This window comes from Entelurus aequoreus, linkage group LG10 (genome assembly GCF_033978785.1).
Source record: "Entelurus aequoreus isolate RoL-2023_Sb linkage group LG10, RoL_Eaeq_v1.1, whole genome shotgun sequence".
NCBI classification, from domain to species: Eukaryota; Metazoa; Chordata; class Actinopteri; order Syngnathiformes; family Syngnathidae; genus Entelurus; species Entelurus aequoreus.
The window spans coordinates 72,511,407-72,526,523 of record NC_084740.1 but is presented as its reverse complement, the minus strand read 5'-3'; the positions used below and the strand labels follow the sequence as shown (position 1 = coordinate 72,526,523).

The 15,117-nt window shown below is 38.4% G+C and overlaps 1 protein-coding gene and 1 long non-coding RNA gene across 3 annotated transcripts in view; one reads left to right on the top strand and one right to left on the bottom strand.

The window, feature by feature from the left end:
- The window catches only part of satb2 (SATB homeobox 2), a 124,144-nt gene extending 116,769 nt beyond the window's left edge, over positions 1–7,375 (top strand). Inside the window, exons 13-14 of one of the 2 annotated variants that reach the window (XM_062061623.1) lie at positions 5,025–5,195; positions 5,272–7,375. In XM_062061623.1, the coding sequence (XP_061917607.1) occupies positions 5,025–5,195; positions 5,272–5,763 (663 nt within the window). In that variant the 3' untranslated portion in view covers positions 5,764–7,375. Of the gene's footprint in view, positions 1–5,003; positions 5,196–5,271 lie in introns of both variants that reach the window. The other variant, XM_062061620.1, reaches the window with a different exon arrangement.
- Positions 1–15,117, bottom strand: part of LOC133659016 (uncharacterized) — a 164,080-nt gene that overhangs the window by 16,948 nt on the left and 132,015 nt on the right. The gene's annotated exons all lie outside the window — the stretch shown is intronic.

The following is a 15,117-nucleotide window of genomic DNA, read 5'->3' as shown; positions in this document are numbered from 1 at the left end:
GAAAACCCTTGTGCAATCATGTTCACACATCTGAAAACAGTTTAGCTCATTACAGAAGCTACAAAACTGACCTTCCTTTGAGCAGATTGAGTTTCTGGAGCATCACATTTCTGGGGTCAATTAAACGCTCAAAATGGCCAGAAAAAGAGAACTTTCATCTGAAACTCGATAGTCTATTCTTGTTCTTAGAAATGAAGGCTATTCCACAAAATTCTTTGGGTGACCCCAAACTTTTGAACGGTAGTGTATTTATAAAGGATTTTTGAATTGTTGCTATTTTTAGAATATTTAAAAAAAATCTCACGTACCCCTTGGCATACCTTCAAGTACCCCCAGGGGTACGCGTACCCCCATTTGAGAACCACTGAATTAGACGGATACATGATGTTGGATATAGAGAACATACAAACACTTTATTTATTGAGTCAAAAATATTAAAGTTCGGTGATTTGGTAAAATTGCAAACAGCTAAAATGATGTGGAATTAAATGATGGAATGGATTAAGTAAAGAAGTTAAACATTGTACTGATATGATCCAATTTAAGAGGTTGTTCAAATGAATAGTGCTTACAAAGTACAAAGAAGAAGAATTATGAGAAATAGTTTCAACCTTATTGAAAATAAGATATTCTTCATCTCAGTATATTAATCATGACTGAATTAATTAATTACATATTACAAAACTGTTGTATATACTAATTCACAGATATTTTATTATAAAAAGGTCAGTAAATGATGTATATATTTGTCGGATCATGTTTTGTTTAGTTATGTTCTGTTAGTTTTGGACTTCCTAAGTTGTTTTGTGCACTTCGGTGGGTTTGTTTTAGTCACCATGGTTACTTATGATTTTCACCTGCCTTGTACGCGCACCTGTTGCTCATCAGAGACTCTATTTAAGCCTGCCTTTTCCGGTCACTCGTCGTGGCTTCATTGTTTGCATTTGCGACAGTTACGTTGGCATTCTGCTTTTGGAGCGCATGATTCCTGTGCTAAAGTGACCTTAGCTTCTAGTATTCCTGTGCTAAGTAACTTTTTGCTTTAGCTTCTCGTGCGAGCGGCACGCTTTCCTTTTGTTTCGTTCCCGTCTGTCGTAATGTGTGTGATTTATGAGAAATAAATCATCTCCTACCTGCACGCTTTCGTCCGGAGCCGTCAATTTTGCGTCCCAGGGAGAACGAACCGCAGCACGCTGCACCCCACCGTGACAAATGACTGAGCTACGTGACGTCATTTCTTGTGATGTCCTACAGGGCATTTCTTGTCGGGACGGGATTCGTTCCCAGGGATTCGAATAAAGAACCAACTGTTTTTCTTTACTATAGTGGTCTCGATAACGGGTACCGGTTCTCAAAAAGGGACTCGTTTCTTTTCTTATCGAACAAGCGGGAAAATCGGTTTCGAGCATCATCCCTACTCCTGAATGTCCCCAACACGGTGCAGCAATACACAAAGGCAGACAAAAGGCTCATCAATTATCTACAGTACAGGCCAAAAGTTTGGACGCACCGTTTTCTTTATTTTCATGACTATTTACCTTGTAGATTGTCACTGAAGGCATCAAAACTATGAATGAACACATGTGGAGTTACGGACTTAACAAAAAAAGGTGAAATAACTGAAAACATGTTTTATATTCTAGTTTCTTCAAAATAGCCACCCTTTGCTCTGATTACTGCTTTGCACACTCTTGGCATTCTCTCGATGAGCTTCAAAAATTAGTGGAATGTCTTGCGTTTTCAATGGGGTTGGGACCATCAGGTGTGTTGTGAATGAGAAGGTGTGTCCAAACTTTTGGCCTGTACTGTACCTTTCAATTAGGGTTACATTTGAGATACGTCTCTTTTACTTCCTGAAACTTCACAGAAAAATTGTTCAGTGTCAGCCTGATATCCCCCAATTTAAGGAAATAAAGAATATTTCCAGGTGTGGCAGAGAAGAGTTGCAGCCTTCCAATTTAGCACATTTAATCTTCCAGCTAACAAAATGGTGAATGCAACCAAGTTCTTTTTGGATTTGCAAAGAGAAGATGACAGCGGGGCTCCCCCAAATAGTCTGCTTGATCTTTTTGCCAATTACCAAAGACAAAGTATTAAACATTTCAGTCCAATAACTTTTTAATTTTTTAACATTTATTGAACAGGCATCGACTTGAAGTCCACATGTGTCTCTTATGTGTGACTGTCAACTACTCGTCGCACTTATTACACCATGTACCAAATAAAATTGCTTCGAGGTCAGTAAGCACAGCCAGAATTAATATGTACATTAGACACAATGGGTTGTAAGGTGCACTCTCCATTTTTGAGAAAATGAAAGGATTATATTCCGAAAACAATGGCACATCACATTTTCTACACTTAACTCAATTTGTGCGAAAAGGAGTTGAAAGAAGCAGAATGTATGTAATCCTACTCCTCCTTTCTTACGTTTGAACAACCAGTTTGCAGAAAGTAATTTGATTTCAAAGATATAGTAAGAAATCTAAAATGCAACCTATTCCGCTCTCAGCTTTGCTGTTATGCACTGCAAAAAGTCAGTGTTCAAAAACAAGAAAAAACAAAACAAAAATTAGGAGTATTTTATTTGAACTAAGCAAAATTATCTGCCAATAGAACAAGAAAATTTGGCTTGTCAAGACTTTCCAAAACAAATAAAATTAGCTAATCTCAATGAACCCAAAAATACCTTAAAATAAGTATATTCTCACTAATAACAACTGTACTATTATATGAGTACGTATTTTCTATTGTTTCATTGAAAATAAAACAGCAAAGTCCATTTGGCTGTCATCTGTTTTAATTATGAGACACAATTGTGTCAAAGTCATGATTTTTTTTTTTTTTACATGCTTGAAATAAGAAATTATTACTTTAAAAAATGTGTTTTATACTTGTGAGTAGAGATGTCCTATATCGGCCGATAAATGCTTTAAAATGTAATATCGGAAATTATCGGTATCGTTTTTTTTTATTATCGGTATCGTTTTTTTAAATTTAATTTAATTTTTTTAATTAAATCAACATAAAAACACAAAACACACTTACAATTAGTGCACCAACCCAAAAAAACCTCCCTCCCCCATTCACACTCATTCACACAAAAGGGTTGTTTCTTTCTGTTATTAATATTCTGGTTCCTACATTATATATCAATATATATCAATACAGTCTGCAAGGGATACAGTCCGTAAGCACACATGATTGTGCGTGCTAGGGATGTGCGTATCGATCTTGTGGTATCGATATATCAATTACTCACACGCTACTCATTTGGCATCACTTTTGTGAAAAAAGTATCGATATAAACCAAAAAACGGCGTGTGGGGGGTGCAAGCCTCACTTTCAGATGTTTTTGATGACTAACTTAACTTACTATGTGCTGGGACACCCCTGTACCTGGCAGAGTATAGAGCTGGCCCAGTCACGTGACAGGAGACAGCGAATGAGCGTCGTCAACGTGCAACACACACACAGCCAGCCGACAGCGTTGTTACTTTTCCTGAACAGCAATCTGAGACTTCAGTAAAGTGTGACGTGTGACGACATATCTCGAGTACACTAAAGGTGTGATGGTGTCAGACATTTTTGTAGATCATTTTTCCAAGTTCATTTTCTCAGGGAACTGTCTTTCGTATGCAGGTTTATAGGACAAGGAAATCCTAGTTTATTGTGATAAGGAAATTATTGACTTTGCTTCAGAGAAGTGTTATAAGTTTACTTCCACAAAGAGGTTTGAAACATAACATTGTTATGAATAATTGTTTTTTTAAGCTTTTTCTACCAATACTTTTTTTTTGAGGAATAACAAAAGTGAAAATGTGTATATTTTTGTTTATATTTAATTTATTTTTCATATTTATGTTATTTATTTCAATTTTACTTTTATTATATATTGACCATAATAAATGTGGTATAAATGGTCTGTATTTGTCTTGTGATTTGTCTTAAATAATAACAATAGTAATAATATTTTTGACTGACAAAAATTGCCAATAAGGAATTAATGGTATCGGTATCGGTATCGATGAAAATGCAAGAAAAAGTATCGGTATCGTATCGAATCCTAAAAGTGTGGTATCGCCCATCCCTAGTGCGTGCTGCTGGTCCACTAATAGTACTAACCTTTAAAAGTTAATTTTACTCATTTTCATTAATTACTAGTTTCTATGTAACTGTTTTTATATTGTTTTACTTTCTTTTTTATTCAAGAAATGTTTTTTATTTATTTATCTTGTTTTATTTAATTATTTTTTTTAAAAAGGACCTTATCTTCACCATACCTGGTTGTCCAAATTAGGCATAATAATGTGTTAATTCCACGACTGTATATATCGGTATCGGTAATTAAGAGTTGGACAATATCGGATATCGGCAAAAAAGCAATTATCGGACATCCCTACTTGTGAGTGTTGATGACACAGCTTTGCAACAGTTGATATTCTAGTTTCAAGCATGTTTTACTCAATATAGGTCGAAAAATCTCAGCAACAAGCTGTAATATCTTACTGAGATCATTTAGGACCAAAACCCTTAAAAGAGGTAAAACACTAACATAAAATCTGCTTAGTGAGACGAATTATCTTATCAGACAGAATATAAGCAAATATCACCCCTATTTGAGATATTTAATCTTACTTAGATTTCAGTTTTTGCAGTGTGGCTGTCATCTAATCTTGGTGGAAGATACACTTTGAGGTTAAAATGTAATGGACTGTCTTTTAAATGGAAAGGCGTGTAAAGTTCAGTTCACCTCAGCAGCAAGCCTCTGTCACATTAGGTCAAAGGTATAATGGACACCTGGTAGTTAGAGTGTCAATCCGTCAGGCTGGTTAATAGACTGTGACGCTCTGTGGACTGTGAACACTCTCACCGTCGCCCTCGCTTCACCCTGCAGCATTGGCTACTGTGTACTCCTTTAGGGGTTTTAGGAATGATAACCCCCCCCCCAAATTCTTCTAGGCTGTAGTCTTGATCAGGGGTCATTGCGCCCCATTAATTAGCTCTTTTGTCTGTCTCGCCAGGCGCTCCACAGACCGCCTCCCATCCAGATGAAGGAGCACCGCTCATCTCCGATGCGAGAGGAGCTGTTGTCTGCCCCCACTACCGAAGAGGCTGGTCAGACAATGGTGACAGGGGCTGGAGGACCACCTGGTAGTGCTGGTAGCAGCAAGAAGCCAAGACTGCGCACAAAGGTAGAGTTCCTAGTTGAAATCATTCTGTGGCGACTTAATAAAGACTAAATGTCCTCGACCAATCTACATATTTTAGATCTCCCTGGAAGCGCTGGGCATCCTGCAGAGTTTCATCCAGGACGTGGGCCTCTACCCAGACCAGGAGGCCATCCACACCTTGTCGGCACAGCTGGACCTGCCCAAGCACACCATCATCAAGTTCTTCCAGAACCAGCGCTACCACGTCAAGCACCACGGACGCCTCAAGGAGCTGAGCGAGGGTGTGGCTGCCAGCGGAGGTGTGGATGTCAGCGAATATCGGGAGGAGGAGTTGCTCTCGGGCTCGGAGGACCCGGAGTCCAGCGAGGACGGGGCGGAGGAAATCTACCAGTCGGAGGGGAGTGGTAGTGGTGGCAGCACCGGAGGGCTGAGCCAGACTCCGGCTTCCTCCAACTCAAGCCAGGCGTCCTCTGGGAACAACCTGGTTCAAGAGGAAGGCAAGGACAAGGGGCACGCCCGGCCTGGTGGCCCCCTGGCTCCAGGAAGTTCCTCATCTAGTCCCACAGAGCAGCCGGACTACCAGAGGTAGAGATGGCCAACAAAACGACAGAGAAACAGTGGAATGGCCAAAGACAATGTACAGTTTACGTCGGCACAGGAATCACAAACCACTGGCCAGAAACATTTCATGACGACAATCTAACGTTCTACTTCGGCCCTCAGTGTAAATGTGAAACATCTCAATAGCTTTTCAAGGTAGAACAACACTTAGCACCACAGCAGATCCAGAGAAATGGGCCGCCAGGGTAGGATGAGCTCTAGCCAAAGACAATTCTGTTCCGAACTCTGAGCAGCACACTCGCGGACTTGATCTTAGGGCCTTCGGAGACCTCTCGTAAAAAAAAAACTACAAAAAAACTCAGGAGACTCGCTCGTGTTGCTAATGCTGTTCCTTGCCTGAGAGGACAAACCGCTACCCCAATCCTCGCTACCCCTTGAGAATCACTACCGATCCTATCTAGCACTTACGACAATTTTGTGGACGTGATGTACCCCTGCCTACCCTAGCTCCGTTCTCCCCTGCCGAGTCTCACCAAGCTGTGAGGTTAATAAATGAACCACGAGAGGAGCGCTGGGTGGATTTTGCAAGGTGACCAAAGTCAAGAGAGCAAAAACCGAGAGACTGGTGTGAAAACGTGTCAGCCAAGCAATCAGTCACTTTACGAGTCTATCCGCGCTTCCTCTCAATCTAACCCCCCACCTTCTCCCCTCCCTAATTGGTGCCCTCAGTCTCGTGTCTAACCACACGTCCCCGCACTTAAACTTCCCCAACCCTATTTATTGCTATCTTTATCCATGATTATTATTATTATCATTATTGTGGTTGTTATGGTTAAGATTGCTAAGTGCTATTTTTTTTGTATATCAACAATGGCAGTTATTTTGATAACAAGAAGGGAGGATTTAAAAAAAAAAAAAAAGAAGCAGTTACTGAGTGGTAAGAAATAAATTGCTGTCGTGTGTTTTTGTGTTCTAAAAGCAGCATCCAAAAGAGAAACTTACAAAAAAGGAAATTGTGCTTCTTTGCTGCAGTGGACGACAATCAACTTTTTGGAGCCATGAGAGAAAACAAAAATGTGGTTTTTCCATTTCTATTCTTCACTTTTAAATGTCTGTACATATATCCTACAACTGGGACAAATTGTTATCGTGTATGTCTATTTTTTATTTTGCAGAGTGACTTTAAGTATTTGAGCCATTTCGGAGTTTTTTTTCCCTCTTTTCTGAAATCAGTTTTGTTGCATTGTGCCAGTCAAATGCCATCGTTTGGAGTATTTAAGAAAAGAAAGCGAAGTGAAAACGGTGTTGTGTTCATCGTCTGGTGCAGTAGTGTACACACATGTTTAAAATAATATCGTGAGAATGGAGTTTTTCTCATGACCGTCCAAGTTTGACTGCTACACTCCGACAGAGGAGCTGCCTTCTAATTATCATCACGTCAACACGCAGATCAGAGTGCTTTTCTGTAAGACAGGAATCAGGGTTAAATACAGTTCCGATGAAATAGTTCATTCAGTGTTGAAGTGAATAAAATTTGTCAATTAAAAAAAAAAGAAAAAAAAAAGAGTGTCCTGTTTTTGTCAAGATATAAGTATGACAGGATGACGAACAGGTGGCAAAATCCACAATATTACTTGAAATCTGTCACTTTTTTAGATTTAAGTTTTTGATCTCACGATTAAAATGTATTGGTTTCAAAATGATGAATCATAAAAATAACATTTCCAATGACTAAACCCTGAGGCATTTTAAAAGCGTGTTTAACAACAAAAAAACTACAGCAAGTTGTAGCAAATAAGAATACATTTGAGTGAAGCGATCACATAATCATTACATAAAAATGGATTACTTTGAAGCGGCGTCACACATTATCAAAAAGTTTGATCTTATGTTCACATCAAAACACAGTAGCTGACTAATAAACTAAGATCAACCCGACCAAGATATTTAAAACAATGCTACTTCATTGAGTTATAATATCAAGCACAATCAAAATAATAACACATATCACAAAAGTAACAGTTCCAGTACCTTAGCCCCGAGGCTCCCCAAAAGCTTACCGAACAAAGAATTTACAGCTGGTTATAACAGATAAAAATACATAAAATGTGTAAAGAGCTCGCATAGGAAATATGCAATAACAATACGAGTGTAATTGGTTCTGTGACACGCCGCTCATACTTTAAAAAACTTGTATTTTGAAACATCGTCCATGGAAATGAATTAAAATCGATATAAATTGGTGCTTGCCCCCTCCAAAACAGCACAATTTTAACATATAAAAAAGTATTTTAAAACGAAAAACTAACTATTAGATAAGAAGTACAAATAAGTACAGTATTTTTATAAATTAATGTAGCAACAATGTGCAGCATTTACCTCAGAGCTGCTTCTCCGTCAAACACATCATCAGCAGCTTCTCCATATTTTAATTTCTTTCGGTCGGAACATCCGATGGATCATTTTGATATTAGCTACGCCAACAAGTGGTGGGGAGGCTCGTAAAACACCTTAACCTTAAATATAGCACAAAAAGCCAAGAGACAGCTCATATCTTGAAAAACTTGTAAAGCTGGACACTTGTATCCCAAGGTACCAAGTATTGGTTAAATGATTCAGAGGGAAAGTTTATTAAGCTTAAGTTCAAATCGAGACGCTGTATGTGAATCATCAGAACTAATAAAACAAAAACTAAAAAATTAAAAGGGCCCTATATTGCAACCTATTGGTACCTGCTGTTGTGTATTTGGGATCTGCATAATTCCGAAAATTTGAAATCAAACCATGGAGGCATTACGGCGATACTTATAAAACAATCTTGCTTTCTTTCATACTTTCAGGAAACAAGACGTTTGGAATTTGCCCCATTGGTGACGTCAGTGGATTGGTAGCGTTTTACCCAAACTCCGCCATTGTAGTACTCGGGAATGCCCTACTGGTAACAGTTAAGACATGCTACCTCAGTAGAAGCATTTAAGTCCCTTCTTAAAACTCATTTGTATACTCTAGCCTTTAAATAGACCCCCCTTTTTAGACCAGTTGATCTGCCGTCTCTTTTCTTTTCTGCTCTGCCCCCCTCTCCTGCGTGGAGAGGTTATCAGGTGACCACAGATGTCGCGCTAGCTGTTCCAAGTCGGGACCCGAGGTGGACCACTCATCTGTGCATCAGTTGGGGACGTCTCTGCGCTGCTGACTTGTCTCCATTCAAGATGGTCCCCTGCTGGACCCACTATGAACTAGACCAGGGGTCGGCAACCCAAAATGTTGAAAGAGCCATATTGGACCAAAAATACAAAAAAGTAATCTGTCTGGAACCGCAAAAAATTAAAGACTTACAGTATATAAGTGATATAATGAAGGCAACACGTGATATAAGTGTCTATATTAGCTAGATTAGCCTACTATCAAAATGACTACGTGTCGCTGGCTGACGCAAATCTTCGTTGACAGAAATGTTGAAATGTAATATTTATTCTACTAATTTTTACAACATTGATGACTGTCTTAGACTAGCCAAAGGTATAGATGTGTGTGTCCAAGTTAAAGGAAACGGCAGGCTGTCTTCTTCTAATTGAAGCTGGGTAACATTTACTGTGGTCTGGAACAACATGGTACACTAACAACTATCAGAAATGCAGCCAATATTACATACAGATAATGTGTCATGAAACATGAAAAAATTAACTAAATAAACAGAAGACATAAGTAAAGAAAATTAAATGAGCTCAAATATACCTACAAACGAGGCATAATGATGCAATATGTACATACAGCTAGCCCAGGGGTCGGCAACCCAAAATGTTGAAAGAGCCATATTGGAGCAAAAATACAAAAACAAATCTGTCTGGAGCCGCAACAAATTTAAAGCCATATTACATACAGATAGTGTGTCATGAGATATACATTGAATTGAGATGACTTAAAGGAAACTAAATGAGCTCAAATATAGCTATAAATGAGGCATAATGATGCAATATGTACATATAGCTAGCCTAAATAGCATGTTAGCATCGATTAGCTTGCAGTCATGCAGTGACCAAATATGTCTGATTAGCACTCCACACAAGTCAATAACATCAACAAAACTCACCTTTGTGCATTCACGCACAACGTTAAAAGTTTGGTGGACAAAATGAGACAGAAAAAGAAGAGGCTTAAAACACGTCCTAGAAAGTCGGAGAAAGTTATACATGGAAACAAACTAAGGTGAGTTCAAGGACCGCCAAAATTAGTAGGACAAAACGGCGCTTGTCAAATACTCGAATCAGTGAAGCATGTTTAATACAAACAGTGTGCTTTATAACAATTAGGGAGGTTTGTGTCATGTTTGTCCTCATACAGAAACCATATCAAAACAAAATTTATTTATTTTTCCCCTCATCTTTTTCAAACATTTTTGAAAAAGCTTCAGAGAGCCACTAGGGCGGCGCTAAAGAGCCACATGCGGCTCTAGAGCCGCGGGTTGCCGACCCCTGAGCTAGCCTAAACAGCATGTTAGCATCGATTAGCTTGCAGTCATGCAGTGACCAAATATGCCTGATTAGCACTCCAACAAGTCAATAACATCAACAAAGCTCACCTTTGTGCCTTCACGTACAGTATAAAACGTTTGGTGGACAAAATGAGACAAAGAAGGAGTGGCATAAAACTTGTCTTTCTGTGGCAGCGTCGAAGAAAGTTATACATGTAAACAAATTGTTGTCACAGTCGACGACGGTGAGTTCAAGGGCCGCTTAAATTAGTAGGAGAAAACAGCGCTCGCCAAATACTCTTATCAGTGAAGCATCATCATCATCGGCAGTCACTCGTAGTCCAGTATGACTGTCCACCCCGGGTCAGAGTGGACCTGGGAGCAATGATGACTGAGGGGTAACTCCACCTTCCCCAAAACTCCAGAACTCCCGAACTGAAGCCTCATCACCGGATGCAGTTTTGAGTCATACCCAGGACTCAACAGTGTAATAATAGTATAATAACAGTGTAATAATAATGTAATAACAGTATAATAACGGTGTAATAACAATATAATAACAGTGTAATAACAATGTAATAACAATGTAATAACAGTGTAATAACAATGTAATAACAGTGTAATAACAGTGTAATAATAGTATAATAACAGTGTAATAACAATTTAATAACAGTATAATAATATAATAACAGTGTTATAACAATGTAATAACACTGTAATAACAGTGTAATAACAATGTAATAACAATGTAATAACAGTTTAATAGCAATGTAATAACAGTGTAATAACAATGTATTAACAGTATAGTAACAGTGTAATAACAGTATAATAACATAAACACAAACATATTAAACAGTGGGCTTTCTAACAATTAGGAAGGTTTGTGTCATGTTTGTCTTCCTACAGAAACCATATTACAACAAAAAATTATATTTTTCCCCCCCATTTCCATACATTTTTGAAAATGCTCCATGGAGCCACCAGGGCTTCGCTCAAAAGCCGCATGTGGCTCTAGAGCCACAGGTTGCTGACACCCGGAATAGACTCTCACATTATTAACTAGATCACGGAGGTTTTGGGTTATTTTTTATTTGTATTTTTTATTTTTTGTCATAAAAAAATACAGTCATGTGTGCTTACGGACTGTATCCCTTGCAGACTGTATCGATATATATTGATATATAATGTAGGAACCAGAAATATTAATAACAGAAAGAAACAACCCTAGAGAAAAGCGCTATATAAATATAATTCACTTCACTTTTGTGTGAATGAGTGTAAATGGGGGAGGGAGGTTTTTGGGGTTGGTGCACTAATTGTTAGTGTATCTTGTGTTTTTTATGTAGATCTAATTAAAAAATTATTGTGCGGCTGGGTACCAATCGATCCACAGACCGGTACAGGGCCGCGGCCCGGTGGTTGGGGACCACTGATCTAGACCACATGGAAGTGTTTTAAATGTAGAAAAACAATGATAATATGACCCCTTTAATTAAACTTTTTTTAAACGTTGATTTAATGCAACTAAGCACAAGAAAATTGTGTACTGAATAATGAAAACAACATGATTCTAATAAACATTTATCTGCCATATAAATTCAAATTGATTAAAGAGGTCCCACATTAAGAGGAGCCACATAAAAGGCAATCTTGTGCCACTGACGAAATCCTGATACAAAACATATTTTGCCGCTGACAATAATTTGGCAAAAGAAAAGTTATGTAGCAGCAGTTCTAGGATTTAAAGCAAGGCTTGCAGTTCATTAGTTGAACAAACATGAAGGCAAATTAGCTGAAAATCAAGACACGGTTTAAGTCCATGGAGTGACTGCACTGTCACTGCTGTGGGACTCCACAGTCCTTGTTGACACGCTCGCTCGTGAAGCAAAGGTTTAGGGAATAGTATCAGTTCACATAGTAAAAAGACATCCTGACTCGTCGTCAAGATACAGTCACTTTGGCTCCGAGTGGAGTCTGCGGCTTTGTGGTGGAGATGGATGGGTCACGGAGGTTTCTGTGAAATGGGCCAAACTACCTTCGCTAAACTGACTCAAGATGGGCTGTGGTTGGTGTCTGAGGACAGAGCGAGAGAATCCCCACTAGGACCTGTCAATCAGGGGCCGTTTGGCAGACATAAAGTTGACGTGTGTTGCTTTTAAAGTGAGACGGATGGTCTGAAAACGGGCGACTCAATCGCACTCGGATGAGTTACAACAATCATGGCGCTTGACCTGGGTGCACCGGCAAACAATGGCCCTTAAGTGTTGGCCATGATCTAGGAAGACAATCAGCTCGTGCTGTGGTTCCGTCACAACGCCATGATTACACCTGCTGGGATGCAAGGATATCACCGCACACTTGCCTGCTTCGTCCGCGCAAAACAATTTAAAAACATGAATGTCATTTCTACCTTCAGGATCTTTTTCCAGGCAGAGCAACAATGACTTTCCACTTTATAAAGAGATCAAGCGTCGACTAGGGTTGTGCGGTACACCGGTACGGTACTAGTGGACTCCTCTTCCTCCCATCCAGGAGATCGCAAAAAGCCGCTGCCTGACCAGGGCTCGGAAAATCTGCAAAGACTCCTCCCACCCCCACAAAGGACTGTTTTCACTGCTGGACTCTAGAAAGAGGTTCCGCAGCCTCCGAAGCAGAACCTCCAGGTTCTGCAACAGCTTCTTCCCTCAGGCCGTAAGACTCTTAAACGCATCATAATTAAATTATCCCCTCAACTCCCCCCAAAATGGATTAACTCGCTGGAATAAAAAAAGACAATATAACATACATCCATAAACGTGGACGCATGTGAAAAAGTGCAATATATTTATCTGAACAGTAATCTATTTATTTATTTATATATATTTATATATATATTTAGTTATTTTATATATACACTACCGTTCAAAAGTTTGGGGTCACATTGAAATGTCCTTATTTTTTAAGGAAAAGCACTGTACTTTTCAATGAAGATAACTTTAAACTAGTCTTAACTTTAAAGAAATACACTCTATACATTGCTAATGTGGTAAATGACTATTCTAGCTGCAAATGTCTGGTTTTTGGTGCAATATCTACATAGGTGTATAGAGGCCCATTTCCAGCAACTATCACTCCAGTGTTCTAATGGTACAATGTGTTTGCTCATTGGCTCAGAAGGCTAATTGATGATTGGAAAACCCTTGTGCAATCATGTTCACACATCTGAAAACAGTTTAGCTCGTTACAGAAGCTACAAAACTGACCTTCCTTTGAGCAGATTGAGTTTCTGGAGCATCACATTTGTGGGGTCAATTAAACGCTCAAAATGGCCGGAAAAAGAGAACTTTCATCTGAAACTCGACAGTCTATTCTTGTTCTTAGAAATGAAGGCTATTCCACAAAATTGTTTGGGTGACCCCAAACTTTTGAACGGGAGTGTAATATTATATATATATTATTTATATATATTTACTTATTTATATATGCACCTTATTGCTTTTTTTCATCCTGCACTACCATGAGCTTATGTAACGAAATTTTGTTCTTATCTTGTGCTGTAAAGTTCAAATTTGAATGACAATAAAAAGGAAGTCTAAGTCTAAGTACCGCGGTACTAATAAACTAAAAACGGTACTAGACTGCTTCCGAAAAATACAGGCACTTTTTTTTCTTTCTTTCAGGACATAACGCCGCGCCGTCGTCACGTTCTGACATTGCTGGTAAAACGAACAGAGGTGCATGTCAGGCAACGCAAACGCACAAAGAACTTACAGGCAGACACGTGTGGAGACAGAAGAGGAAGAATGGACACATTTTGGCTTAAAAACACAGGTCAATACAGGTGGGGGGAAATAATAGATGTTTAGATGCATCGCAATTCGGACAGGGACGATTATAAAATCGATTAATAAACGTCAATAATTGATTTATTTATTGTAAATAAAGTAATGCAGACAGTTCTAAAATGTGGCTGACTGCAGCGAGCCACCTTTATTTTAGGGCACTTATGTTCCAGTTTTACACAGATTTACATTAATTTAATAAATGTGGGAATTCATTTAACCATTTCTTAATACAAATGCATTGCTTTTTTAAAGTTGCAAGTGATGAATGCTTTTTGAGTGAAAATAAAATAAATGTAAAACTGCATCAATATACATCAATTAAAGATGCATCATTAATCGATTTTTAATCGAATCGTAGCTTCTGAATCGTAATCGTAATCGAATCGTGAGCTGGCCAAAGATTCCCACCTCTACAGGTCAACAGCCATTTTGGTTGTCAGTTCCCAGTTTGGGGGGAAATTGGGCTGGTTTCATTTTTCCTCCGTTTTTTTTAGCGATGTCCGATAATGGCTTTTTGCCGATATCCGATATTCCGATATTGTCCAACTCTTTAATTACCGATACCGATATCAACCGATACCGATATCAACCGATATATACAGTCGTGGAATTAACACATTATTATGTTTAATTTGGACAACCAGGTATGGTGAATATAAGGTACTTTTTTAAAAAAATTATAAAATAAAATAAGATAAATAAATTAAAAACATTTTCTTCAATAAAAAAGAAAGTAAAACAATATAAAAACAGTTACATAGAAACTAGTAATTAATGAAAATGAGTAACATTAACTGTTAAAGGTTAGTACTATTAGTGGACCAGCACAATCATGTGTGCTTACGGACAGAATATTAATAACAGAAAGAAACAACCCTTTTGTGTGAATGAGGAGGGAGGTTTTTTGGGTTGGTGCATTAATTGTAAGTGTATCTTGTGTTTTTTATGTTGATTTAATTAAAAAAATAAAATAAAATAAAAAACGATACCGATAATAAAAAAACCGATACCGATAATTTCCGATATTACATTTTAACGCATTTATCAGCTGATAATATCGGCAGGCCGATATTATCGGACATCCCTA